At 33.0% G+C, this 27,934-nt stretch overlaps 3 protein-coding genes across 16 annotated transcripts in view; all 3 read right to left on the reverse strand.

Annotated features, from left to right (window-relative positions):
* Nucleotides 1-2,326: 2,326 nt before the first annotated feature.
* Nucleotides 2,327-4,405, reverse strand: LOC123908817. Its single transcript, XM_045959547.1, has 5 exons — nt 4,130-4,405; nt 3,982-4,054; nt 3,802-3,885; nt 3,473-3,672; nt 2,327-2,352 (listed from the first exon to the last, which is right to left on the reverse strand). Exons 1-4 carry the CDS (start codon nt 4,204-4,206, stop codon nt 3,517-3,519), a joined length of 390 nt encoding a protein of 129 aa, XP_045815503.1. The 5' UTR covers nt 4,207-4,405; the 3' UTR covers nt 2,327-2,352; nt 3,473-3,516.
* Nucleotides 4,406-4,833: 428 nt separating this feature from the next.
* The window catches only part of LOC123908768 (serine/threonine-protein kinase ATM-like), a 48,194-nt gene continuing 25,093 nt past the window's right edge, over nt 4,834-27,934 (reverse strand). For 4 of the 13 annotated variants that reach the window (XR_006809707.1, XR_006809710.1, XR_006809705.1 and 1 more), the window contains one exon: nt 17,866-18,075. The gene's annotated coding sequence lies outside the window, so the exon portion shown is untranslated. Of the gene's footprint in view, nt 4,884-5,121; nt 5,297-5,586; nt 5,676-5,805; nt 5,918-6,219; nt 6,277-6,419; nt 6,701-6,772; nt 6,979-7,477; nt 7,631-17,865; nt 18,076-18,161; nt 18,462-18,613; nt 18,789-19,141; nt 19,226-19,355; nt 19,503-19,601; nt 19,707-26,093; nt 26,202-27,934 lie in introns of those variants that run through there. The other 9 variants (XR_006809699.1, XR_006809714.1, XR_006809717.1 and 6 more) reach the window with 9 other exon arrangements.
* Nucleotides 6,985-10,443, reverse strand: LOC123908827. 2 transcript variants are annotated; one of them, XM_045959562.1, is made up of 5 exons: nt 10,002-10,443; nt 9,807-9,906; nt 9,534-9,575; nt 9,390-9,395; nt 6,985-7,188 (listed from the first exon to the last, which is right to left on the reverse strand). In XM_045959562.1, the coding sequence occupies exons 1-5, from the start codon at nt 10,080-10,082 to the stop codon at nt 7,094-7,096; spliced, it is 324 nt and encodes a 107-aa protein (XP_045815518.1). In that variant the 5' UTR covers nt 10,083-10,443; the 3' UTR covers nt 6,985-7,093. The 2 variants fall into 2 exon arrangements, with proteins under 2 accessions (XP_045815518.1, XP_045815510.1); XM_045959554.1 differs by having other exon boundaries at nt 9,807-9,912.

The raw sequence follows: 27,934 nt of genomic DNA on the forward strand, positions 1-27,934 counted from the left end.
TGCTATGTCCTCTAGACACCTCTAATGCATGTGGTACCATCTTCTTTATTAGAGTATCTCACCTCTAATATCCTTCTTTATCGGATAAATATAATCCGATATCCTTCTTTATTGGAATATCCAATATCACATATATTCATGAATGCATGTATATGTTTTTCATGAATTCACTCACAATCGTTTTAATTAGCATTAAGCTCTTCATTTACTAATGTGGAACACTATCCAACATTACTTCTTTATTAAGATAACACTATACCTTAATATCCTTCTTTATCGAATAACATAATTCGATATACTTCTTTATTAAGTTGATTAACACCTTAATATACTTCATTTATACTTCATACATGATTAACAATCATTATAAGCATCAACAAGCATCAACAAGCATCAACCAATCATGTAAGAATAAGACACTGATTCGAAACTACATGCAAAGGAAGATCGCAGATGAAAAACTGGTGAAAACTGCAACATTTTCGCCTGAGGCAAAACAAATTTCGCCTGGGGCGAAATTCTACTGGTTGCTCACTGACTAATTTTCGCCTGGGGCGAAATATATTTCGCCTGGGGCGAATTCTCTGCAGAATGAACTGGTTCTGATTTCTGCAGGACAGCCTCTCATTGCAACGATCATAACTTGGGCTACGAAAGTCCAATGGAGACGCACATATACTCGTTGGAAAGCTAACAAACAGGGCTACAACTTTTATGTTGGCCACTAAAACCAGTTCACAACGAAAAGAGGTCAAAATTGCACGTAAAGGTTCAGACCTCATAGATAACAATTTTCTACATTTCTCATTTCAAACTCTAAACTCTCAAGACTCTCACATAAACCATTTTTCATGTTATAAACCCCAAATAAGTTCATATTCAAGTGCAACAAATATGGATAAACACAAAAGGACAGTTCATTTCTCAGATCTACGTCATAAACATCGAAAAAGTAAAGATTGACACTTTTTCATCAAAACTCTCAAGAACACAAAGTTCTTGAGTTTAATCTGTTATAAAACTCGTTTTTAACCATTAAATCCGTTCATTAATCATGTTAAAAGCATGTTAAACATATTAAGAACCTTAGGAACGATTTCCATCAAGAAAATCCGTTCTAAGCTAAAACGAAAATGGGGTGGAGGAAGTTCGGGTGAGGAGAAATCGACATTCTCCCCTTCCTCGAGTCACCCACGAATATGAAATCTTCTCTCTTACCTGGATTCGAAGAAAACACGCCGAAGATCTCGAATCCCTAGCTCTCCCCTTGCTCTAGCTCCCAAGCTCTCCTCTTCTCCTCTCAAGAACACAAGAACCATGAGAAATGAATTTCTCTCTCTCTTCCTTGCCCTTAATGGGCGCCCCCTCACACACACTCAAGGCCCATTGGGCCTCAAGCCCAATTGGCTTGGCCCAATAACACGTTAACTCTCACTACTCGTTTAATAACTAAAGTACTCGATAAATAACTCAAGTTATTAACTTAATTAAAATTCCACGTTAATAAAATATTTTAACACATAAAAATAATAATATGAAAATTGGGTCGTTACAATAACAAATAATAAATATCTAAATTCAGATAAGTTTAAATAACAATAACAATTATTTTTTTGTTTAAATAATTAAAGATTACTATTTACTAATAATAGAAACACTACATAGCTAAGGCTTATAAAATACGAGTCTTGTTACAAGACTCTTGTATCCCTATAATTAGGAGTTAGTGTTTAGAATTTTGTATTATCATCAATCATTTTTAACCATAATTATATTTTCTACATAGCTAAGGCTTATAAAATAGGAGTCTTGTTACAAGACTCTTGTATCCCTATAATTAGGAGTTAGTGTTTAGACTTTTGTATTATTAATATTATCAATCATTTTTAACCATAATTATATTTTCTTATATTTGTTTTATCTATAACAAGTAACTCAAACATGGTATTAGAGAGGTATCATCCATCGTGACGTGCACATTATTTTGTTGTCGAGTTCCAAAAAGTTTGGGAATATACTTGGTAGTTAGATTCAAACATATTTCTGAAAAGAAAAAACTTCACATAGAGGAATGTTGTGGTTACCTTGCTCTTTTGGACTCCTAAACGAACTTAAAGGCCAGTTTCTTTATCTCTTTCGGCCTAAAATGTAGTCAAAATGCAGATTAGTTGTTCATATTAGGAACAAATATATTTTGGAGTAGAAAGACCAAATAGCAACAAAAAGTTTAAGATAAAATAAAACCAGAATGTGGTGAAAAAGGTCATTGTGCTTAATGACTTTATCTTCCCTTATAGGACAAACTTCTAGCCAATCCAATGCAATTCCGCCATTTCCATTGTAGACACCAATCTACAAAAGTGAAGACAAACTCAAACCATAAAACTAAAGCAAGAGATTTAACAATGGCATATATCATTGAACTCATGATTTAAAACTAAATATGCATATAATTAAATGCATAGTATTCCAGTAAAGTAATTATATTAATCAAATGGTTCAATGTTTTCAAAACAAAAATTATTGACATTGGGAAATGTCACCTATTAGAATCTATACTACCTTTCCTCTAACACCCGTCGGGTGCTTTCATCAGTTGTACTTTCATCAACATGAATGAAAGCAACTCGGAGATTCCTGTTAGCAATTATAAGGTTTGGTGTAACAAAATATTTTTAAAAAAAAACAAAAAAAAGCAATTACAAAGAAATTATGCTTTCTAAACGCTATGTAACTATGAAATAAAAGTTGAGAAAACTCACCAATAGCAGCTTCACCTAAATATGTACCAGCGTCACATTTGTAATCTAAAATGCCACAAATAAGATGGCACTCACTCATCAACATCCCCCCGAATTATAACGGCATTTACACCACAGAAACCATAATACAAACAAATTAACAACCTCAATGGCTTCCAGTGAACACCACAGGAAGGATATAATAGAAAATTATTTCCACGAAGAAAAAAAAATTAGGTTAATATATGCGCTGCACTGTGAAAGGTCATTGAATCTTCTGAGATTCTAGAATTTATAATAATTATCAGTTAGCGCTTCCCAGTAGAACTATAACTGACTACCCAACAGTTTTTTGACTACTCTAACAATTATAGCACATGCAAAAATATCACAGCAAAAAAGATAGAGCAAAAACATGCAATACACAAACATATACACACACAAAGATAGATACCCTCAAATTTCAAATATGCAATTCATATTTGACATTAGGTAGCATCTAAAGCACACTTCAGTTCTATAAAAAAATTTATGCAACATTCTATAAAATATGCAGGAAAGCAGTAATGCTTGACTACCATACATACTAAGCTATACTGTCAGTCTTGACAAGGGGTGTCCAATGGATGGATATCCAATCCCAGAGTACAAATATTTTTTAATGATATAATCAGTTCCATTATGTTTAGTTATGTTTTTAATAAACCAATAGCATATTCAAACATAATTACCTTGGAATGCAATATGACGTGGTTTGATAGATTCCACATTCCGCCTAAACGAAGCTCTTAGTGAACATTGCACGATTAATAAATGTACCATTATGTACTGTATATTTCCCTGTCTTCAAGTAGTGCTTGTAATTGTTGCTGCAGGACAAACGAACAAGGATATCAAAAGTGCATAAGGAGGATGAAAACCAAATCATATTCTGACAAAAAGAGAATTAAAGGGGATTCATACAAAGAGAATTAAAGGTCCTAATTGACAATTGTAAAAGAAATTTGAACATAGTGGCATAAAGAACTGGAATATTAGATATAAAATTTTAAGCACACACATGTTGACATTCAATGTATGATCTCCTTAATTTGCTATCAGACTCTGTACCGAACTTTTTCACAGGTGTGTCAATCTGTGTTTCCTGCAAAGACAACTCATTTTAGATATACCGTTCAACATAAAAGTTGGCATGCTATAGAAAGAGAATGTAGATAAGAGTAGAAACTAATGCACTTACAGTAGCTTTCTGATCTTCTACCAAATGGTGACCACTATGCAAATCCATTGGAAGTATATATATGTGGCGGTAACTGCAAAAGAACAAAAAGCATTTTGAGATGAAGAAAAATAGAAAAGTCAATTTAGTTATTTAACAGTCTACTCACGGTTGACGCCTAGCCGCCATTCCAGCATGGGCTTTAAACTGTGAAGGGCTTATCTGTTTACCTGGAACAAAAATCATGAAGCTTATCTTAGCACTTTCACTCCGGTAGGTATATGAACATACCTCTACATCACAACAACCACAGACTATACCATTTCCTTGTTTGTAACTTACAAGTAGTTTCTGAAAAGCACATCAGTCAAGTCACATATTTAAGAAAAATAAAAATAACGTGCAGATCAATCCATAAACACAAAATATTAACGAGATAATATCAAGACAGACACGTGTCCGTTGACATAGTAAGCCAACTCAGCACCGTCTGGTAGGCCATTAGGCATAAAAAGTAACCTGTGCAAATCATTGTCCCTGAAAAAAGATAAATCCAATTCAAATTTCAAACTTCAGTAGCTAAGATATTTCAGTTCAAATGTTAGATTTTTTAATTGATAAACCTTGATTTGCTTTTGAATGATTGTTTCACCTTCTTTCCTGTTCCAGAACCTCTCTGTTTCGGCTTTTTATCCTTCATGTCAGTCTGGAATAGCACCCGCATTTCTTCTGTCCTTGAAGAGGAAGGCTTTCGCGAAGGAATGGGTTTATTAAATTTCTTTTGAGGCTTCTTCACAATCTTGCCAGAGTGTAGTGCCCTTTGGGTGGCCTTTCCTGCTTTTGTCCATCGGTAATATTGTGGCTACCTTGCTCTTTCGCAATCTTAAACGAACTTTAAGGCCAATTTCTTCATCTCTTTTGGCCTAAAAGGTAGTGAAAATGCAGATTAGTTATTCATATTAGGAATAAATATATTTTGGAGTAGAAAGACCAAATAGCAACAGAAAGTTTAAGATAATATATAACAGATTTATCAATGGCATATATCATCGAACTCATATGATTAAGCTTACAAAATAGAGGGAATTTATAATTAAGAATAAGTTCCATTCTGTTTAGTTATGTTTTTAATAAACCAATAGCATATTCAAACATAATTACCTTGGAATGCAATATGACGTGGTTTGATAGATTCCACATTTCGCCTAAACGAAGCTCTTAGTGAACATCTTGCACGATTAATAAATGTACCATTATGTACTGTATATTTCCCTGTCTTCAACGAACTTGTTGTCTGTGATGATTTTGCTGGTTTTTTTCAAAGATGAAGAACCAACTGCAGATATACAAAATCAAATTCAAAAACTCTAACTCAATTTCTTCCATAAAAGGCTAATAATTATATTCTGATAGTGAAAAATAACGATGCTGCAAAAAGAGGGCATATTTGGTTCAAAGCACAATTGCTATAAAACAGACACAACCAACACACTTCATGCTGCAAAAAAAAAAAAAAAGGGTAAGTCCAAAATCGCTACAGCAGGTCGAAATAGCAGTTGCAAAAGTGTATTTCATTTAATAATAATTACACTACTATACAAAATTGCATTTAAATTGATTCATTACCGTTAGCAATATCATTTAAAGGAATTCTTCTCGCCGATCCAATAACACCATGCTCTCCTTGACTCCCATGAAAGGAAGGGGTTTAGTCACTATATTTCATAAAAACAAAATAAAAAATCCCCAAATTCATAATTAAAAAAAAGGTGAATATTAATTAGGAGACAACATTCGAAAATATTCAATTAAAGAGAATGAATAAGTTTGTTTGGATATACTCACCTGATTATTCGATAACAATTAGTAGTTAGATCAGCTTTCAAAATTGGCCAAGAGATTATCTTGCATCATTATACAGAGATAGAACAACAAAGGCAGCACATTTTAAATGTCCCTGGACAACCCAAACTCCTACTCCAACACACTATGGAATACTCGAGAGTCAACTCAACTACTCAAGAATAAAATATGCAATCATCAACCAACAGAAACATATCGAATAATTTATTTCCCCCAAACCCTACTCTAATAACAACCAACACCCAATCTTTTTAATTGAAAAATCAAACAACAACTCTACACAAACACCAACAATTTTTCAAAATAACAATTAGAAGACGAGAACAACATTCAAGTAGTATCATTTGCACAAATTGATAGTGAAAGGGTCTATTACTAAGGACACAATTTTCAAACCTTTTGTGTGTGTAAAGGCATCCCATCCCACATACTAGGACCTCTACCACCTTCTATCTAGAAATAATCATAGAATATCATAAAACTGAATCAAGTGTTAAAAAATAATGTCCAGTAACAGTGAATTAAGTTAAATACAATATTTACAGAGGCTTACATAAAAAGAGACAACAATATTTAGGAATAAGGGAGAAAATTACCTCACAAACAACTTTCATAGATTGTGTCATATTAACAGCTTTTGAAACTTCAAAAACAACATTAACAGTCTCATATGCCTTTGTTAGCTATGCACTGAAAGTAAGTATGAAATCAAGAGAGATTTTAGTTAGATCACATCCTAATTCCATATGGATTCATCAAAGTAATATACCCTTCTGTGTTGGAGTAGGATAATCTCTCCTCCATGCGGAAACATGCAACATCAAAAGCATTTTTGCAGGAAGCAGGGATTTCTGTTTGATCAACTAGTCCCAAAAATCTACATGAGAGAATACAATCAGTTTAACACAATGATTTTCAAATAATATTAAGAGGGTGGTAAATGGCTTACATGATTGTTTTTGCTGTCATCATCGCAGATCTTTGATCTTTGCAATGTCCTAGTGTTGATATCCTTTCTAGGATCTTCATGAACAATTTTCAGAAGGTCAAACATGAATTTTTTAAAGGTTGGTCTCTCTTCATTCTTTAGAATCGGATGAGCTTCATTATTGAATAAGCCAATCCTAGAAAGTGTCACCATGATCTCCCTAAACCCTGTACACAGACCCAAAAAAGCCTGGATTAGTTAATTTATGTATGAAAGAATGCCACTGTCTCACCAAATATTGCCTTGCCTAATGTAGATAAAAATATGTATCAGAGAATGTTATTAAACTGTGGAAGAAGTTGGACGGAAAAATAGTAGAAACAAATAGAAATCATGCCTTCGTATCGGAGTGTTCCGCGAAAGAACCCTAATGCCCTACAGCCAAAAAGTCCTTCTAGTAAAACAGTAAAGAAGATTTAAACATAAATTGGATACAACAGCATTCTTGCTCAATCAATTTTTTTTAATTTTTATAAGCACAAGTCTTATCATCTGCTCTACCCTATACTGAATTACTTCACTTCAAATATAAGAAGGTTAAGCAAAACAAAAGAACTATAACACATTAACAATATTTAACATGTACTTAATTGATCGAGGAAACAAAAGCTAAAAAGGAAAAAGAAGGCATCAAAATCTTCAAAGATTCATTATAGTTTACATTACCTGGCCACTGTTCAATGTTTTATAAATGTAGTCGCTCAATTGTTCTGAACTATGTTTGGAGTTCCAAACTCCTGAACTATGTCTGATCCATCGTAGAACTTCCTGTAACATATTAGACATGAAAAAAACTAAGTAATAATTTAGAGGTCAGAGACTCTGAGTAGACATTATATCCAAACATGGTTTATGAGCAGGAAGATTAAATGTAATAAATTTTAGGCCAAATTACACTAACCTCCCCTGAGGTCTTTTTAAATAACACAAACACCCCCTCTAGTTTTTAAGTGATCACTAACCTCCCTTATTTTTCTATCAAATAGACAAACACCTCCCTTTCACCTTAACTCCTTCACTTTTGCTCACACAAACTGAGTTCTTTTACTTATTGGTCAACATTTTTTCTTCAACTGTTGCACTCGTTCTATTTTCTTCAACATTTTATGAAACTGCTATTCTAAGACGGGTTTCCATTTTTTTAATACGCTAAATGATAAATAATCATGTTTGAAAGAAAATCTAATAAAGCACAATGCAGGAACTACTACCATACTGGAACATGAAACGGTGGGCAATACATTGTCAGTGCACAAAGAATAGGAAGAAAAAAAAAAGCATTAATAATATTTTGACTATTTTATTTTGTCAATCTGAATTTTGGCTAAACTCAATGCTGTCTTTTTCTTCAAATTCCTAACTTTTCAAATCCCTAAATGCTCTCATTAGAAATTCACATCGGCCATCAGATTTGATTTTCCTATAAGATTTTGATATGTAGAGAGCTTAAGATACGGTTGAGTGACAGAGAGAAGCACATATCAATTTCGGAAGAAACAACAATAAAACAGTTTTTTTTAATCTTTTAACAGTAGTTTGACGGTGTTAAAAATGAGGGGAGGTGAGTGTTTTATGAAAACTAGAGGGGGTGTCTCTGTTGTTTAAGGAAACTTCAGGGGAGGTCAATTACATTTTCCCTAAATTCTATATCCAAGAAAGAAAACAGGTGGAAAGGGAAAAAGAAATAACAAAACAACCTGTGTTGTTGATTGTACAGGTGGTGGTCTCATAGCAATGGATACCCTGCTTATTGGTCTTGCAAGGCTTTCTGTGTTTTTGTTGTCATTGAATTCCTTTGAGCAGAATTTTCCTTTCCGTTCATTTGATGTGCGGACTCCAGCCAAATCAGAATGAATGAAAGAGAGGTTTGTAAGCAACGCATCATCATAATCATAAACATAAAAAGCCAACTTTTGGTTTCTTCTTGGGCAAGGTAGTGGTTTTTTAACATTGACATGAATTTACTTCACAAAACGCAAGTCAATATAAAAAAAGGCGGGATAAGGACTAAATATCATTTGGAATAATCCTGTTTTATCCCCAAGTGAACAACATTGTTACAACAGTGAACAAGCATATGGAATAAATATATAAATATTAAATAGCAAAGGTGCAAGCTACAATGTTTTATGAACTTTGATTTATCTAGCACAGGGGTGGAAACTGTGATTTGGTTCAGAAAAGTACCTTCGATAAACCATGGCTATGCCATCCAGATGCATTATAGACTGCTCTAAACAAGGAAGGGTTTGAACCATTATTACTCAATTGAGCTCGCCAACTGGATAAAATTATATCATGATCGAAAGGACTCATATCAGGTAGTAGCGGCAGAAGATCATCAGAGTCTAATTAGCACACCTTGATTCATCAAGGGACTTGTGAATTTGGAAGTCATAAAATCCCAAAAGTTACCATTATTTCCCTTCAGAAAGAAAGTTTAAAGATTAGACAACTAATATGAGCATGATATCTTTAAAAATTGAAAAATAAAATAAAACAGAGGTAATGATTAGACAACAATAAAAGGGGTTATTTTTTGCATAAAAAAATAGGCCAAACACATAATAATTATCTATTAAGAAAATTCAAATCTTCAAAATCGTCATAGTTTTACTAAACATCTGGTCTTCAGCAGGTTGTCAACAACAGGAGATACAGGCCACATTATTGTTTTCTAAGTATTTAGGAAGGTTACACCAAACACAAGAAACCACATCAATGAACTTCATGCCTTTAAGATGAATGATAGACAAGTCATTATCTGTATGTACATATCGCACCAAGTGGAATATTTAAAAGAAAGGATGCACCAAATAAAATGAAATAAAAAGTAACCGAACCATTAAAGAAGAATATGACCGGACACACATTAACTAAAGACAACTTCAACAAGATAACACTGTGTAGGAAACAATAGCTTAAGGGATATGCATACAGTTAGGACTTAGGATTTGACAACTATGAAGGAAAAAATTCAGAACAAAAAATCCACCTTGCATTGGATCAAGCTGATTAGAAGAGCAGTTGTTTATATCTAGCTTGCAGCTAAGCCAGTGCCCATGATGATCAGCAACACCAGGTGCCAAAATGTTCTTAATCTGAATCAAAGCAACATCTCGAGGATCAGGGAAAAGCCTTGTTGTATATCTCATCTTATTATTTAATCAATCTTGAAAGTGTTACTAACCTGAGATGCTTCCTTTCCGTTCATTTGATGTGCGGACTCCAGCCAAAGAAATGAGAAAAAGTTGAGTTTTTGGGGTGACATGATGGCGGACTTATTATGAAATACCTCCCGCTGGAGCTGCTCCAAGTCATTTAGTGTTCATTATCCAAGGAATGTAAGTAATATTGGGTAAGATATCTTGTACTCGGCATATGAAGATGAGTTACACGAATTGAGTATGTCACAATTATGGAAAGAAGAATTTGCAATATATCCATACTGAGACAACTAAAAAGTAGCATTGTTGTGTCAAAACAAACCTAAATTTTAGTGCAATAGTAATCCACGAATAGTATCCAGAAAAATAATCAACAAAACTTGGTAGTTAGTTTTTTTACCTTTAATTGTGATGCAAATTTAAATTTAAAAAATGACCAAATTGTTAAGGTTAAATTAGTCGAGAAAATTGTCACACCAAAATTAGTAGTTAGTTTAGTGACAGTTAAGTTAGAGTTCCCTTTATATAATGGTGTAGATTATCTGTAATTATTAGGGGGGTGTATTCAATTAGGATTTCAATGGATTTTAAAAGACTTTTTTATGATGACAAAATCCTGTGGTATTCAATTAGGATTTTAAAAGACTTTAAAAAAGTCTAGTGGTATTCAATTAGGATTTTAAAAGACTTTAAAAAAGTCTAGTGGTATTCAATCAAGACTCTTTACAACTTACAAAAAGTCTTGTGGTATTCAAAAGTATTCTAATTTCGATGGATTGTTTAAAAAATAGGATTTTAATGGATTTTGATAGACTTTTTAGTGAATTTTGAGCTACAAAAAGTCTTTCCTCATATCATGAGATTTTGATGGATTCTCATTTTTTTTTATTTCTTTCACCTTTCCTCATGTTTCTATTTCATGTTTCCTGATTATCTCATGTTTTTTATAATCGCTAATATTTTCTCCCTACCTCTCTATTGCCATCGGAATTCATCAGTTCAAAATATGTTCTTCTCTTACAATTTGCTAATATTATCCATACATATAATTATAAACCTCTAACATAATTTTACTGAGTTTCTTCTCTTACAAGTGGAATGGATTATATATACTTTTCAATCAATTATAACTTGTGTTAGATCAAAAATTTCTTCAACGTATATCACTCACAAAAAAACGATTTGCTATATTGTTCAATAATCATCACACATATACCACTCTCAACATTCTTCAACATAACTTTTTTTTTTGTTTTTGTACCAATTTAACGTGTAATTTTTTTTCCCATCTGTTATGTTTTTATTTTTTATTTGTTTTGTTTTCTTGATTCATTGATTTTTATTTTGTTATATTGATTAATTGTTATTATTAACATTGGATGTTATTTTAGGAAATCAATAACTTTGTTTCTTTTTTTAAAAAAATTTTACTGAATCATTTGAAATCATAAAAATCCATAAAGTACTCTAAAATCTAAAAAATCTGTGTAATCAATTCTTTAAAGTCTTGATTTGAAAATCGTGATTGTTGAAAATGTCATTTAAAATCCCACAAAGTCAATACAATCCTACAAAATCTTCAAGACTTTTTTTTGTTAAAATAGTCCTTTGAAATCCCAATTCAATACACCCCCCTTAGCCAATTATCTGCCTAGTTCCAATTCTAATTTGCATCAAATAACTCTCACTTCCTCTCAACCACGCATTCCTATTTATAGGCAACAAACTCAGTTAGCTACAGAAAAGAAACAATTACAATTCAAATAAAAGTGATGGTTGCTAAAGATGTTTTTACCAGAAATACTCATTAAAATCATCGTAATTTCTCCAGGATGAAGGAGGCGCCTTCCCATTATCATTGTTTGTAGCTTTCTGAGTCTTCTTCTTCTTCTGATAATAATAATAATAATAATAATAATAATAATAATAATAATAATCATAATAATAATAATAATAATAATAATAATAATTTAATGTTTTATGATGCCTTAACATCTAACATTCTTATTTTTAATACTAATACTGAGAAAACAATCAAGAATGATATTCTGAGATGATAAAAAAAAAAACTATGTTCTCTGACGCATACACTAACCTTCAGCAGTCCTAATTCAAGGATAAAACTCATTATCATTGGTACTGCAGTAAAAACACCAATCTGCACCAAAAGTTGAGCATTCAAAGCTGCATCCAGTGCTGCATTACCCATCAGTTTTGCCTTCTCTAAGACAGCTTCATCAAGACCAGAAAACGCCCGATAGCAAGAACATCATAAAGAAAAAATATCAAGTTCAATAAAGTTCCAAAGAGTATGCATTTAGAAATATTTCAATATTTCAACAAAATCCTTTTCCTTCAGAAATCATGCCTGCTGCAACACTTAGGATATAACATAATGCGTAAACACAATTGAAAAAACTAATCACCTAACTATATGTTTCACGCAACTGAAAATGTGACTAAATGAGAAATGTCCCGTATTCACAGTAAGACCCCTATCATACAAGCTAGTGTGTGCTTAAAGGAAGACATGATAAAAGTGATATGAATATTACTTATCAAGGAAAAAACCTAGCGTGGAAATTAATAACACTCTAACTGAGTTGCAATTGCTATAACTGAGGGTGGAACAAAAATTTGTTGGAAAATGAAAGAGTAAATACAATAACCAGGAAGATACTTTATCCTTTGTAAATACGGTACTATAAGAAAAAGTAGTCCACTCAGAGTCGGACAAAAGTGGAGAAACATAGCAGATCATAAAACAAAACTTTAAACAGTTTAACAGGTATGCTCTTCCATACAGGAATATTATATATACTGTGAGGACTGTCATCTGCATTATTAGAAATCAGATGAAGTCAATAGAAAAACAAAAATCAGTCAACATCACTGCATTTTCAAAGAAAGAAATGGGAGCTTAAGAACTATCAGTTGTGAAGTAGAAAGATATGAAGAAATCAAACAGTTGGCCGAGCCTGTAAATATCCCTACTAAGCACTTGCCATCCATTACCACCTGCTACTTTCCCTTCAAAGAGAAACATAATTTGTGAATCGAAATGTAAATATAATTTGATTATCGATTCAGTTTATTACAATTTCAAATTAGTAATATTTAAGAGGTATGCTAGTTAACTAACTACCGACTATTATTATCGAGTTAACAATTAACTGTTAGCTAACTACGATTATCATAACTAAACTATAGAATACTGCAATAACCATTTTGATATAAAAAATGTACGAAAACATCATGCATAAAAGTTGAATGGCTTAAATGCAGTTTTACCCCCCCTATTTTGAAAAATGCGGAATTTTACCCCCCCTATTTTAAAATGCGGAATTTTACCCCCCCTATTTTATAATTTGTTGGATTTTGCCCCCCACCAAAATTTTGCACAAAATCTGCTTCTGAGCCTCAAGTTCAAAGCTACGCACAGAACTCAATTTGGATCAATAATTAGAGCCGGGTATACGGACCAAGGTCCGCGGGCCGACCCGTTTAACCCGCAGCCCGCACGGACTTAAGACCAATTTTTTTTGGCCCGTTTACATTTTTGCCCGTGTGGGTTGGACCGTTAAAACCGCGGGTTATGCGGGTTAAATCCGCGGGTTCGCGGGTTAGCCCGTGGCCCGCCTTCTTTTTTATATATATAATTAATTACAAAATTTATTAAATATAAATAACTTAATCCATGTCCAAATTCAACTTTTTTAACCACAAAAAAAAAAAAAACTTAGTCTAAACCCTAATTATAAAAAACAACAACACACTCCAATTTTAATCAAGTAGACAACAACACAAAACATCAGGATTCAGACATGTTCTTCTACTTATAATCTTTTGTTCTTTTTCACTATCTTTTACTTTGTCTTAGCTTTATATACATTTGCTAGTATTTAAAAAATGCATGTCCAAATGGGTAGTTATTTTTCTTGGGGGTATTTTCCGCTATTATGTTTTGAATAATTTGGTTACCTTGATGTGATTTAGTTAAGTTGAATCTGTTAATCTTTTTATGTTTTTTTGGGTACATGTAGAAAGTTTTTCTTACTAAAATGGATGGTACAAATATGACGATAAGAATCGGTTGAATTTGATTTTAGTTGCATTACTTACAAAGAGAAGATAGATAAACTCAATGATATCACAAACTTTATTTATTTTTATTTGTTAGTTACAATTTATATGTTATAACATATAAATATTTTACTAATATATTTATTAATAATATATTTTTAATATATTTTTTTAAGCTTTCATTATATCAATATTTTACTAATTTAGTTTATTTTTTGAAAAAAATGATTTTTTATTTTTTTTGGTAATAGTCCGCGGGTTAACCGTTTAACCCGCGGGCTTATGCGGACCGGACTCGGGCTTAATATTATAACTCGTTTATATTTGCCGACGGGCTTGTTCGCCCCGTTTAATATGCGGGTTTATGCGGGGCGGGTTAAACGGGGCGGGCTAGCCCGCATACCCAGCTCTATCAATAATTCACCAAACTGGTACCGAAACGACCGCAATCGAGTTAGTTTTCCACAGAATCAAACTCCAGTAAATTTGGAGTTACAGAGAGAGATTAATTACTGTTTTAGTGAAGGTTTGTTCAAATTAATTATCGTATGAAACTACTACTGGTATTCTCGTCATTCCTCTCACCCTGTAGCTCATTTTTTAATACTATTTACATGTATGAAAATCTAACGAAATTACCCTTGTTGGCATTTCAATTTCGTCGAATTTGGAGTTACGATGTGTTCGGTAGACGATGTTGAATTTGAAGATCACAAGTAGATTTCTGCAGAATTAGTAATTTGACAGACCTTCACTAAAACGGTAATTAATCTCTCTCTGTAACTCCAAATTTAGTGGGGTTTGATTCTGTGGAAATCTAACTCGATTACGGTCATTTCGGTAGCCATTTGGTGAATTATGGATCCAAATTGAGTTGTATGCGAAGCTTTGAAGTTGTGACTCGAAAGCAGATTTTTTGCAGAATTTTGGGGACATACCTTCACTAAAACGGTAATTAATCTCTTTCTTTGTAACTCCAAATTCAGTGGGGTTTGATTATGTGGAAAGATAACTCGATTACGGTCATTTCGGTAGCCGTTTGGTGAATTATGGATCCAAATTGAGTTGTATGCGAAGCTTTGAAGTTGTGACTCGAAAGCAAATTTTTTGCAGAATTTTGGGGGACATACCTTCACTAAAACGGTAATTAATCTCTCTTTGTAACTCCAAATTCAGTGGGGTTTGATTATGTGGAAAGATAACTTGATTACGGTCATTTCGGTATCCTTTTGGTAAATTATTGATCAAAATTGAGTTGTGTGCGAAGCTTTAAAGTTGTGACTCGAAAGCAGAATTTTAGGAGGGGCAAAATCCAACAAATTATAAAACAGGGGGGGTAAAATTCCGATTTAATCAAAACAGGGGAGCAAAACTGCATTTAAGCCAAGTTGAATATACAGAACGAGCAAATCATCATGAAACAATGTCCTGACCTGATTCATATCAATAGTTTGAAGCGCATCACCACGTGTGAATATTATTATCGCATGGTTTTGGTTCTCTGGCTTTCCTTCACCAACCTTTGGATCCTTCACCAACCTTTGGTTCTCTGGCTTTCCTTCACCAACCTTTGGATCCCCAAGAAAAACATAAAGAATTAGTCAAGGTAGGACACAATATTTAAGGATAAAAACTGTAAATGCTATATAATAGTGAGTCAAAAATGGCATTAGTCAAAGCTTTTTCTCACCTGGTCTTTTCTGCTTATATCGGCTTTGACAAACTTTGAATGATCTTGTTGAACTTCATTTGGGTAGGATTTCACAACTACAGTGCCTTGTTGACACCATTGGTTCTCAAGAACCAAATGTCTTGTCCAAGTTGGTTGTACTAGAATTGAAAGGATTGAAAAAATTGGAAGAACTATTCAGTGGACCCCTTTCCTTTGAATCTTTGAACAATTTAGAGAATCTATCAATCAATGATTGTGACCATTTGCAAAGCTTGTTTAAAGGTAAGCTAAACCTCTGCAATCTAAAGACCATCATAGTTCGACATTGCCAGATGTTAGTTTCCCTATTTGAAGTGTCAACTTCTCGATGCCTAGTGCTACTAGAGACATTGGAAATATATAACTGTGAGGGACTGGAAACCATAATCGAAATGAAGAAATAGATGACGGTGGTAATAACATTGGGAAAATTAAAAATTATTGACATTGGGAAATGTCACCTATTAGAATCTATACTACCTTTCCTCTAACACCCGTCGGGTGCTTTCATCAGTTGTACTTTCATCAACATGAATGAAAGCAACTCGGAGATTCCTGTTAGCAATGATAAGGTTTGGTGTACCAAAATATATTTTTTAAAAAACAAAAAAAGCAAAGACAAAGAAATTATGCTTTCTAAACGCTATGTAACTATGAAATAAAAGTTAATTGAGAAAACTCACCAATAGCAGCTTCACCTAAATATGTACCAGCGTCACATTTGTAATCTAAAATGCCACAAATATGATGGCACTCATCAACATCCCCCCGAATTATAACGGCATTTACACCACAGAAACCATAATACAAACAAATTAACAACCTCAATGGCTTCCAGTGAACACCACAGGAAGGATATAATAGAAAATGATTTCCACGAAGAAAAAAATAAATTAGGTTAATACATGCGCTGCACTGTGAAAGGTCATTGAATCTTCTGAGATTCTAGAATTTATAATAATTCTCAGTTAGCGCTTCCCAATAGAACTATAACTGACTACCCAACAGTTTTTTGACTACTCTAACAATTATAGCACATGCAAAAATATCACAGCAGAAAAGATACAGCAAAAACATGCAATACACAAACATATACACACACAAAGATAGATACCCTCAAATTTCAAATATGCAATTCATATTTGACATTAGGTAGCATCTAAAGCACACTTCAGTTCTATAAAAAAAAAATTTAATAAAAAAATATTAAAATACAATCTAAATTCATGTGAAAAGAGGGGTAATGGGATACCCGAAACCCGATGGGGATACCCGATCCCCGTTGGGTATGGGTTTGGGGTTATCATTTTTATCCCCGCTAGAATTTGGGATGGGTTTGGGGAAACCCGAACTTTATGGGTTTGGGTTTGGGGAGGGCAAAACCCGTCTTCAAGTAGTGCTTGTAATTGTTGCTGCAGGACAAACGAACAAGGATATCAAAAGTGCATAAGGAGGATGAAAACCAAATCATATTCTGACAAAAAGAGAATTAAAGGGGATTCATACAAAGAGAATTAAAGGTCCTACCTAATTGACAATTGTAAAAGAAATTTGAACATAGTGGCATAAAGAACTGGAATATTAGATATAAAATTTTAAGCACACACATGTTGACATTCAATGTATGATCTCCTTAATTTGCTATCAGACTCTGTACCGAACTTTTTCACAGGTGTGTCAATCTGTGTTTCCTGCAAAGACAACTCATTTTAGATATACCGTTCAACATAAAAGTTGGCATGCTATAGAAAGAGAAAGTAGATAAGAGTAGAAACTAATGCACTTACAGTAGCTTTCTGATCTTCTACCAAATGGTGACCACAATGCAAATCCATTGGAAGTATATATATGTGGCGGTAACTGCAAAAGAACAAAAAGCATTTTGAGATGAAGAAAAATAGAAAAGTCAATTTAGTTATTTAACAGTCTACTCCTGGTTGACGCCTAGCCGCTATTCCAGCATGGGCTTCAAACTGTGAAGGGCTTATCTGTTTACCTGTGAACAAAAATCATAAAGCTTATCTTAGCATTTTCATTCCGGTAGGTATATGAACATACCTCTACATCACAACAACCACAGACTATACCATTTCCTTGTTTGTAACTTACAAGTAGTTTCTGAAAAGCACATCAGTCAAGTCACATATTTAAGAAAAATAAAAATAACGTGCAGATCAATCCATAAACACAAAATATTAAGAGATAATATCAAGACAGACACGTGTCCTTTGACATAGTAAGCCAACTCAGCACCGTCTGGTAGGCCATTAGGCATAAAAAGTAACCTGTGCAAATCATTGTCCCTGAAAAAAGATAAATCCAATTCAAATTTCAAACTTCAGTAGCTAAGATATTTCAGTTCAAATGTTAGATTTTTTAATTGATATACCTTGACTTGCTTTTGAATGATTGCTTCGCCTTCTTTCCTGTTCCAGTACCTCTCTGTTTCGGCGTTTTATCCTTCACGTCAGTTTGGAATAGCACCCGCATTTCTTCTGTCCTTGAAGAGGAAGGCTTTCGCGAAGGATTGAGTTTATTAGATTTCTTTTGAGGCTTCTTCACAATCTTGCGAGAGTGTAGTGCCCTTTGCGTGGCCTTTACTGCTTTTGTCCGTCGATAATATTGTGGCTACTTTGCTCTTTTGCACTCTTAAACGAACTTTAAGGCCAATTTCTTCATCTCTTTTGGCCTAAAAGGTAGTGAAAATGCAGATTAGTTCTTCATATTAGGAACAAATATATTTTGGAGTAGAAATAGAGGGAATTTATAATTAAGAATAAGTTTCATTCTGTTTAGTTATGTTTTCAATAAACCAATAGCATATTCAAACATAATAATTACCTTGGAATGCAATATGACGTGGTTTGATAGATTCCACATTCCGCCTAAACGAAGCTCTTAGTGAACATCTTGCACGATTAATAAATGTACCATTATGTACTGTATATTTCCCTGTCTTCAACGAACTTGTTGTCGGTGATGATTTTGCTGTTTTTTTTCAAAGATGAAGAACCAACTGCAGATATACAAAATCAAATTCAAAAACACTAACTCAATTTCTTCCATATAAGGCTAATAATTATAGGGCCTGTTTGTTTGAGATTAAAGAAAAATGATTTTTTTAAAAGAAAATCATTTTTTTTAGAGATTTTGAAAAAAATCTAAAGCTATTTGCCGTTTGTTTACAATCATTAAAATCTATTTTTTTAAGATGGTGTGGGATGATGAATGATTAAAAAAATGGATTTTGATAAAAGCTATTCAAAATAGATTCTCATTACAGCAGGTTGAAATAGCAGTTGCAGAAGTGTATTTCAATTAATAATAATTACACTACTATACAAAATTGCATTTAAATTGATAAATTACCGTTAGCAATATCATTTAAAGGAATTCTTCTCGCCGATCCAATAACACCATGCTCTCCTTTACTCCCAGGAAGGGGTTTAGTCACTATATTTCATAAAAACAAAATCAAAGATCCCAAAATTCATAATTACAAAAAAGGTGAATATTAATTAGGAGACAACATTAGAAAATATTCAATTAAAGAGAATGAATGGGTTTGTTTGGATATACTCACCTGATTATTCGATAACAAATTCTATCTCTTATCATTTTTGGGAAATCTCGACCATGCTCTATCTTCCCGTTTCCTTTTACCCTTTGCAACAATTAAGAAATTAGGTTTCGAATGAGAGTAGAAAGCAAATCAATAAAATGATATAACTTTTAGCATAACCATATGGACAACGTAAACAGGCCTAAAAAATAGCAATTGGGTACAAAAGAATGAAACAGGGGGAAAAAAACTTTGGGTCGTCGTTACCTTCATCGGTGACGGCAAGCAGCGTATTATTCTCATCTTCACGTATGAGGAGCATTTCAGACGTGCGAAGAAAAAGAAAAGTCAGAGAGAATTAGATGCGAGATGGATTATAATAAAAGGAGGAAAGAAAGAAAGAGTAGATGCTGAGTACCGAACTAAGACTGAAATGTCGACAGTCTTAAAGAAGATGACGAAATTAAACCGTACTTGTATGTAGTGCAAGGCGCAAACTCCGAGATAGAAACAATTCAACAAACAAACCAATTAAAACCTCTAAGCAAGAAACCAAAAAAAAATTAAGAATATAGATCATGAAGATCAAACAAGAGGTAAATAAGAACGAGAAGAAAGAATATCGAAAACAAAAAGAATTTAATAGAGATCTAATTAATAGTTTACATCATGTGACATAACAAAGGACCCCAGATTGTTTTTGATATTCATGCTCTTGAACATTCATGATCTTGAAACAAAAACAAAAGAACTACAAGGTGCCAGGACACAGCATCGAAAGGGAAATATATCCCCACTCCCAATACAAATATAGGCATGTAAAAAATATACAGGTGTTTTTATCCTAAGGCTGAATGAATAGTATATTAACCTCTGCTTGCCACTGGCTAGAGCACACCACACACATTCAGAGCTGTCTCCCTGTAACACAAAAAATCAAGAAATTCAAATGAACTGAGAAGACTAAAAAGTGAAATCTTTTTTAACATAGATGATAAAATTAAAGTATCGATCACAGCCTGCAGAATATGATGCTTCATTGGAACAAATTTCCATCCTTGTAGTCAATATGAAATGTCACAATTTAAGCTTCCACCTAATACCATAGGACTTACAGCAGCAGCAAGTAGCTTTACACTTGGAGGTGTACGTGTGTCGGGTTTGGCCTTATGTACTATCCAACCCAATCAAATTCCACCGGACCTATATAACTTTCAGAAACAGAATTTGTGAATCGAAATGAAAATATAATTTGATTGTCAATTCAGTTTATTACAATTTAAAATTAGTAATATTTAAGAGGTCTGCTAGTTAACTAACTACTGACAATTATTATTGAGTTAACAATTAACTGTTATCTAACTACGATTATCATAACTAAACTATAGAATACTGCAATAACCATTACATGACAATAGCATACATGGTGTATATACAAACATACACGACACAAATTATATTTGAACTTTCATGGAAGTAAATATCAATAAAACAAGAGGATAATTCATTACCTATGTAGAACAATGTCAAGAAGTTGGTCCAACTCCCAACAATGAACAAAACCCATAATCCAGCAATCACCTAACCAACCAAAAACAAAACTCGCAATTAATAACAGCTATGAAGTAGAAATTAGCATAATACAAATACTACTCAACATCATTGCAGAACACCCAAGAGTTTAATTGATGGTCATAATAATAATAATAATAATAATAATAATAATAATAATAATAATAATAATAATAATAATAATAATAATAATACTTAAAATAGTTCGGAATCAGATGCTTCAGGCCTACAATACGAAAGGGTGATAAGATATTCAAGGCCCAATAGCAAATTTGATATATTCTCGAGTGAATTCCAAAGATGCGGCTGTAAACCTGCATAAATAAAAGACTGTCAGAATAATGATACCAGAGAGCAGAACACCCAATAAGCAACCCAATAAAGCAGAATTTATTCTTGAATGAGTCTCAGGTACGATATAGTCAACAATGCAGCGTTAAGGAACCAGCTATATCAATGTCACATTCTTTACACAGTTCAATCATGTTGTTTGATGATAATATATTCACAATAAAATTAAATATAGACAAAAAAAAAATGAAAAATCTATCCTTATAAAATGAGGTGAAGTGAAGAACAATGCCATGTTCTGTATAAATGACTAAACAGAGGAAACAAACTATGGTTAGACAAAACACCTAACAATTAACTAAGCAAATTAAGATCTTGTTTCAATATAAAAATATAATAACCACCAACTTGTTCTTCAGTAGAGCCATTTGCATATGCGCCTCAGGTATATTTGTGGTAGGCAGCGGGAGCAGGGACGGAACCCAAGTGTAGAACAAAAGGGGCTGTCGCCACCCTTCAATTATATAATGCTATAATACCCCATCATATGTATACACGCTCGGCCCCTGTAAATGTCATCCATAAATTTGTCTTCGCCACCGTTTAAATTGTTACACCTTGCAAATATAATAATATAGTAATATATTATTTGATTATGGCTCCATTAAGGAAATACTTTTGCATCAAAGAAAAACCAAAGCAACACTTAAAAGAGTCTCAGGTACGATATAGTCAACAATGCAGCGTTAAGGAACCAGCTTTATCAATGTCACATTCTTTACACAGTTCAATCATGTTGTTTGATGATAATATATTCACAATAAAATTAAATATAGACAAAAAAAAATGAAAAATCTATCCTTATAAAATGAAGTGAAGTGAAGAACAATGCCATGTTCTGTATAAATGACTAAACAGAGGAAACAAACTATGGTTAGACAAAACACCTAACAATTAACTAAGCAAATTAAGATCTTGTTTCAATATAAAAATATAATAACCACCAACTTGTTCTTCAGTAGAGCCATTTGCATATGCGCCTCAGGTATATTTGTGGTAGGCAGCGGGAGCAGGGACGGAACCCAAGTGTAGAACAAAAGGGGCTGTCGCCACCCTTCAATTATATAATGCTATAATACCCCATCATATGTATACACGCTCGGCCCCTGTAAATGTCATCCATAAATTTGTCTTCGCCACCGTTTAAATTGTTACACCTTGCAAATATAATAATATAGTAATATATTATTTGATTATGGCTCCATTAAGGAAATACTTTTGCATCAAAGAAAAACCAAAGCAACACTTAAAAGACTTGTTAAAATATATACATACCTATTAATCAATGTTGTTTGTCGTGTGTTATATTTCTGCCACCCTCAACCATTTTTACTGGTTCCGTCCCTGGGCGGGAGTATGCTATACATTAAACATTAAAGTATCACAAAGCCAGCCAAAAGCCCAAAACTCTCAAAGTAGAATCAAATGAATAAGAATGCAGTACATGTTACAAAAATGAGACCAAACTGCAATTGACCCATGAATATGTCATACCGTCTTGACATACTGCACATCATAAAAACTCCCAAATTGAAGGGATGCCACCTGCAAACATAAAAAGTGAATATCAATGTAAAAAAATTCAAGTAATAATTCTTCTTATCTGATGAATATTTATTTTTGTTCTAATCACTACTATACGATAAATAATTAATACATATGTTGCAGATACTAGCCACAGAAAGAACCACAAAACATCCCAATTATATAAGAGATAAAAACAATTACAAGATTAAAACTTTTTCACAACCTACACAATCCATCAATGCACTGCATGCCGCAAAAATCATTCCATTACCAATGAGTCAAATGAATATTAGTGTGTAAATTGCATCGGTAATACAACAAAGCAGATACAAGAAGTGTTTGTTTATAGTATAAAAATAAATGTCCTCAGATAAAGCACTTAAAAAGTCTAGTTCATAACACAAAACTGTTAAACTATTGTCCTTTCCAACAACTTCATTAGCATCATAAAGCACGTCCACAAGAGACTAAGCCACAATAAGCTATGCAAGTAAATAAATGATACTATTTAGTTAAGGCGAGAGATACGTGTTCCATTAACTTTTAGTTAATACCTGATGTTTCTGGATTGATGTCGAATTTTTCGTTTGAGCTAAGGTCTACTTTGGCCTTTCCACAACTTAGCTTCATCAAATGGAACAGGACATGCAACTTGAAGCTTGGGGTTATAAAGAAGCTTTTTTATCAAGGATTCTGTTTTAACGACCGCATTACGATTACCTGTATTGTACTCGAGATAATCTGCAGCCTAAACATAGATTGCATCATGAATACTTCTTAACTGAAAGTTCTAAAAGAAGAAAAGTATATATCAAGATCAATCAATTAAAATCAGGGCAAATTATACTCACTTTGGTTACTGCTCGCAGGACAAAGAGAAAAGTGAAATACAAATTTCTGACACGATCGGGGTATTTTAGGACTCGAACATAGAACAAAGTCAGATTTTGTCCCCATCGGAATAATAAAAAGGAAGGAAAGAAGTTAGTATCTTCAAAATTTATGCTTTGCATTAGAGTAACAATTTATATGTTGCCAATTTATTTTTGTGCATATAAGAAAAAAAATATATAACAGAAGAGTACCTACATGCTTGAATATGCTATACTATATTGATATCATTATCATGAAAGAAATGAAAATGTTTCTTTTGAAACAGAAACTTTAAGGCTCTGTTGGCTTTATGAAAACATTTTCTAGTTGCATTTTCAGAATATGTTCATTTTAACTTGCCAATAAGATGTGGGACTCTCTTGAAGAGAACCATTGTGATGGAAAGAAGATAAAATGTTAAGTAGTGATTATTATTTGGAAATAATGAATTATTTTTGGCATTTTCATTGTTCCAAAAAAAGCACACAATTTGTCTACTTCAAGAGTAATCTTCGGTCAAAACAAAAAAAGAGTCTCTTATCACCATGTTAGCAAATTAAAGTGAACACAAATTTTAGAAAATGCTTTCACTTTTCGCACAGTAAATAGGGTCTCAGCTACTTCAGAAAAGAGGAATAGAAGATTTACCATATTTGTAGCTTCTTCAACTAGGTAATCGCAGCTATATGTACTGATATGGAGGAGTGGAGACCTGATATCAATTTATACATAATCTTTTCCTCCTGACACGATTCTTGCGAAAGATCTACAAAACAGAAACCTTTCTTGTTATAAAATATACACACCAACAAAGGTTGGAGATTTTAAAAGAGAGTGAACAGCCATACACACAAACAATTACACAATATCTTTGGGATAAAAGAAATTTTATTGAAAAAACATATGGATACCAAAACTTCTAAACAAACTATAAATCTAGGAAACCAAATGTTTACTCATTACCCGGGGTATAAAATAATGGGAGAACAGAAATATCTCGGAAAAATAAAGAGAAGAATAGTTTAATTACAGATTACCAATAAGTGAAAGCAAAGATACCTCATCATACAGCTATGAAAGCAACTCAGGACGAGAAACAATCAATGCAGCTAAGCATTTAGCAGCTACTCTGCGAACTTTCCAGCTGGCATCTTCGTCATCTGTATATTCATTTGCACGCTCGCTGGAAAACAATATTGCATATATGACATTATAAACAAGAAAAATATTGTGCAAATATGAATACCATACAGGTAATTAAGTGAACCACATAGCCACATACTCATCCTCCTCCTCTTCATGACCTTCATCATCAGTATCCTCCTCCATGTTGTCAGTAAAGTTTGGGTCACAACTCAGATATGCCAGTGCCAGATGAAGAAAAATAAGCAATAACATCAAGAACTAGAGAAGTGGAAATACCTGATAAGTCTCTTTCTAAGCCAATTGCCAACAGACGATCATCATTTAGTTTACGGTATGCCCGTGCAAAATAAAAAATACTATGATTAATTTTACGTACTATTATATTGGGATATCTCTAATATAAGTGGAAATACCTGAGAAGTCTCTTTCTAAGCCAATTGCCAACAGACGATCATCATTTAGCTTACGGTATACCCGTGCAAAATAAAAAATACAATGATTAATTTTACGTACTATTATATTGGGATATCTCTAATATAAGTCGAATCACACAATAAAATCTCCAGTAACATTAAACAACACAGATTAATTAAAAGCAAAACATTTTGGTTTAAGAGTAGAAGCATCATTTTGGAATCAAACATCGTCAGTTTAAATAAAAATCAAGCCTGAAACAGAGGTAATGGAAACCTTTATTACCTTATCAAAGGCAAAGCATTCTTCAGATTCATTATTTTCACTTTTCTAAGACTACAATGCAATGTTGATTTTAGAAAATAAAAAATGGTATGTTCTAAATTCTAATCAATGTAGTCTCACTCCAAGGTGAAAGATAATAACTTGCAAGCAAGTGATCATAGAAAAGATAAAAACTATACGTTCAAAATATAGTAGAAGATTTAGATAAAAACCAAAGTATTGTGATTTAAAAAGATTTAGATAAAAAAACAAAAAAGGTAGAGAGGATGATATGAAAATAGTTTAACTTTGAATATATCAAGAGTATTGCAAGACATAATATGCAAAACAACTTGAGACGTGAGTAGTGCAAATTTTGGGTTCTCAATTTGAGAACAAAACCATAGACAACAAAGAGAAAATTTACTGAAAAAAAATATTGGCATTACAAAAATTACAAGAGAGCTGCTTTGCAACCCTGCCAGTGTTATGAAACTTGTGATTGATAAATAAAACCATTTTTCTGGAAAAAATGAAAACAAAGTAAAGTTAGAAGATTGAAATGAAATAGAAATTATGTCAATTTTCCACACTGAAAATTGCAAAAAATAAAAATATAATGGGAATTAGATGATTCTCACCGTAAAATGTAGTATCTCAGATAACCTCTTTCAAATCTCAAGTCACCCTCTCACGATCCCTCTCTTCCTCTCAAAATTCCTTCAAATTGAAGTCTTGTCTTTCTAAATTTTCAGCAACCGAAATTTCGAGAAAATAAGAAGAAAATAGCAGTTAGAGAATTGGAGAAATAAAGGAAAGGAAATCGTTGCCTAGAGGTTAACATGTTATGCGAGATGTTGTTTTGATTGGAGGGGTATGAAAGTATTTGAAATTTGATAAAAGGGTAAAGTTGGAAAACAAAGCAGCATCTCCTAAGTAGTATATGGGGACAGACAAAAATAAAACCCAAAACACATGGAAACTACAACTATGAACATCATAGTTACTATAGTCACATAAATATACCTGGGAGAGTTATGGTGGATATTAAGTAAAAATGTTTAGACCTTTTTTTTAGCACCAAGATCATGAAAAGGATTATATCATTATTTGTTAAGTTCCCCTCTAGAAAGCCTCACATCCATCACATAACAGAAACAAAAGACATTTTTATGAGTTGATCAAGAACGAAATTTATATTTTTATCGATGCCTAAAAGGATCAGATAAGAGTTTAAAAAATGAGATAGATTTTTTAATTGATACCGTGACTTGCTTTTGAATGACTTCTTCGCCTTCTTTCCTGTTCCAGAACCTCTCTATTATGGCTTCTTATCCTTCGTCTGGAATAGCTCCCGCATTTCTTCTGTCCTTGAAGAGGAAGGCTTTCGCAAAGGATTAGATCTATTAGATTTCTTTTGAGGCTTCTTCAAAATCATGTCAGAGTCTAGTGCCCTCTTGGTGGTGGCCTTTCCTGTGTTTGCAGGTCGGTGAGCAAGATCAGCATGTGACAATCCAGCCATTTCATTCTTATCTGTCCCCTCACCCTGCAATTTTCTGCATTTCAATTTCAGCGGGACAGAAAATGAGGAATAAAAAATACATCCCAACCTTAACCATATAAAGTTAACAGGTAACGAGGGCTTACTTTTGATTTGTCATCTTGCTTATCATCCTCCAACATCTCTCTAGCCGCTTCCAACTTTCTGCGCTTCTTTCTATGCAAATTTTTCTACATCAAAAAACAATAACCCACAAAAAACAAACATTAAATCCATGTAGAATTGCAAACATAGCTTAAAAGGCATTAGTGTGAAAATGAAATCATGATAGGCTTCTAAAAGATACTAACCCAAATAACTTGTGCCTTTCACACCCTCTCTTCTATGTCAACTGCCAACAGACGATCATCATTTAGTTTACAGTATGCCCGTGCAAAATAAAAAATACAATGATTAATTTTAGGGACTAATATTTGGATATCTCTAATATAAGTCGATTCACACTAAAATCTCCATTAACATTAAACAACACAGACTAATTAAAAGGAAAACATTTTAGTTTAAGAGTAGAAGCATCGTTTTCGAATCAAACATCGTCAGTTTAAATATAAATCAAGCCTGAAACAGAGGTAATGGAAACCTATATTACCTTATCAAAGGCAAAGCATTCTTCAGATTCATTATTTTCATTTTTCCAAGACTACAATGCAATGTTGATTTTAGAAAATAAAAAATGGTAGGTTCTAAATTCTAATCAATGTAGTCTCACTCCAAGGTGAAAGATAATAACTTGCAAGCGCAAGTGATCATAGAAAAGACAAAAGCTATACGTTTAAAATATAGTAGAAGTAGATCAAACATTGTAAACAAACAAAAACCAAAGTATTGTGATTTAAAAAGATTTAGATAAAAAAACAAAAGAGGTAGAGAGGATGATATGAAAATAGATGAA

The sequence above is a fragment of the Trifolium pratense genome, linkage group LG1 (genome assembly GCF_020283565.1).
Source record: "Trifolium pratense cultivar HEN17-A07 linkage group LG1, ARS_RC_1.1, whole genome shotgun sequence".
In the NCBI taxonomy this organism is placed as follows: Eukaryota; Viridiplantae; Streptophyta; class Magnoliopsida; order Fabales; family Fabaceae; genus Trifolium; species Trifolium pratense.

Coding starts and splice junctions, on each gene's coding strand:
- LOC123908817 (XM_045959547.1), bottom strand. CDS start 4,206: ATGATTTTTGTTCCAGGTAAACAGATAAGCCCTTCACAGTTTAAAGCC. Junction 3,886..3,981: donor TAGAAGATCAGAAAGCTACT/GTAAGTGCATTA, acceptor TTGTCTTTGCAG/GAAACACAGATTGACACACC. Junction 3,673..3,801: donor CATACATTGAATGTCAACAT/GTGTGTGCTTAA, acceptor TCTTTTTGTCAG/AATATGATTTGGTTTTCATC.
- LOC123908827 (XM_045959554.1), bottom strand. CDS start 10,082: ATGTCACCCCAAAAACTCAACTTTTTCTCATTTCTTTGGCTGGAGTCC. Junction 9,913..10,001: donor ACGGAAAGGAAGCATCTCAG/GTTAGTAACACT, acceptor GCTTTGATTCAG/ATTAAGAACATTTTGGCACC. Junction 9,576..9,806: donor TCAGCTTGATCCAATGCAAG/GTGGATTTTTTG, acceptor ATGTACATACAG/ATAATGACTTGTCTATCATT.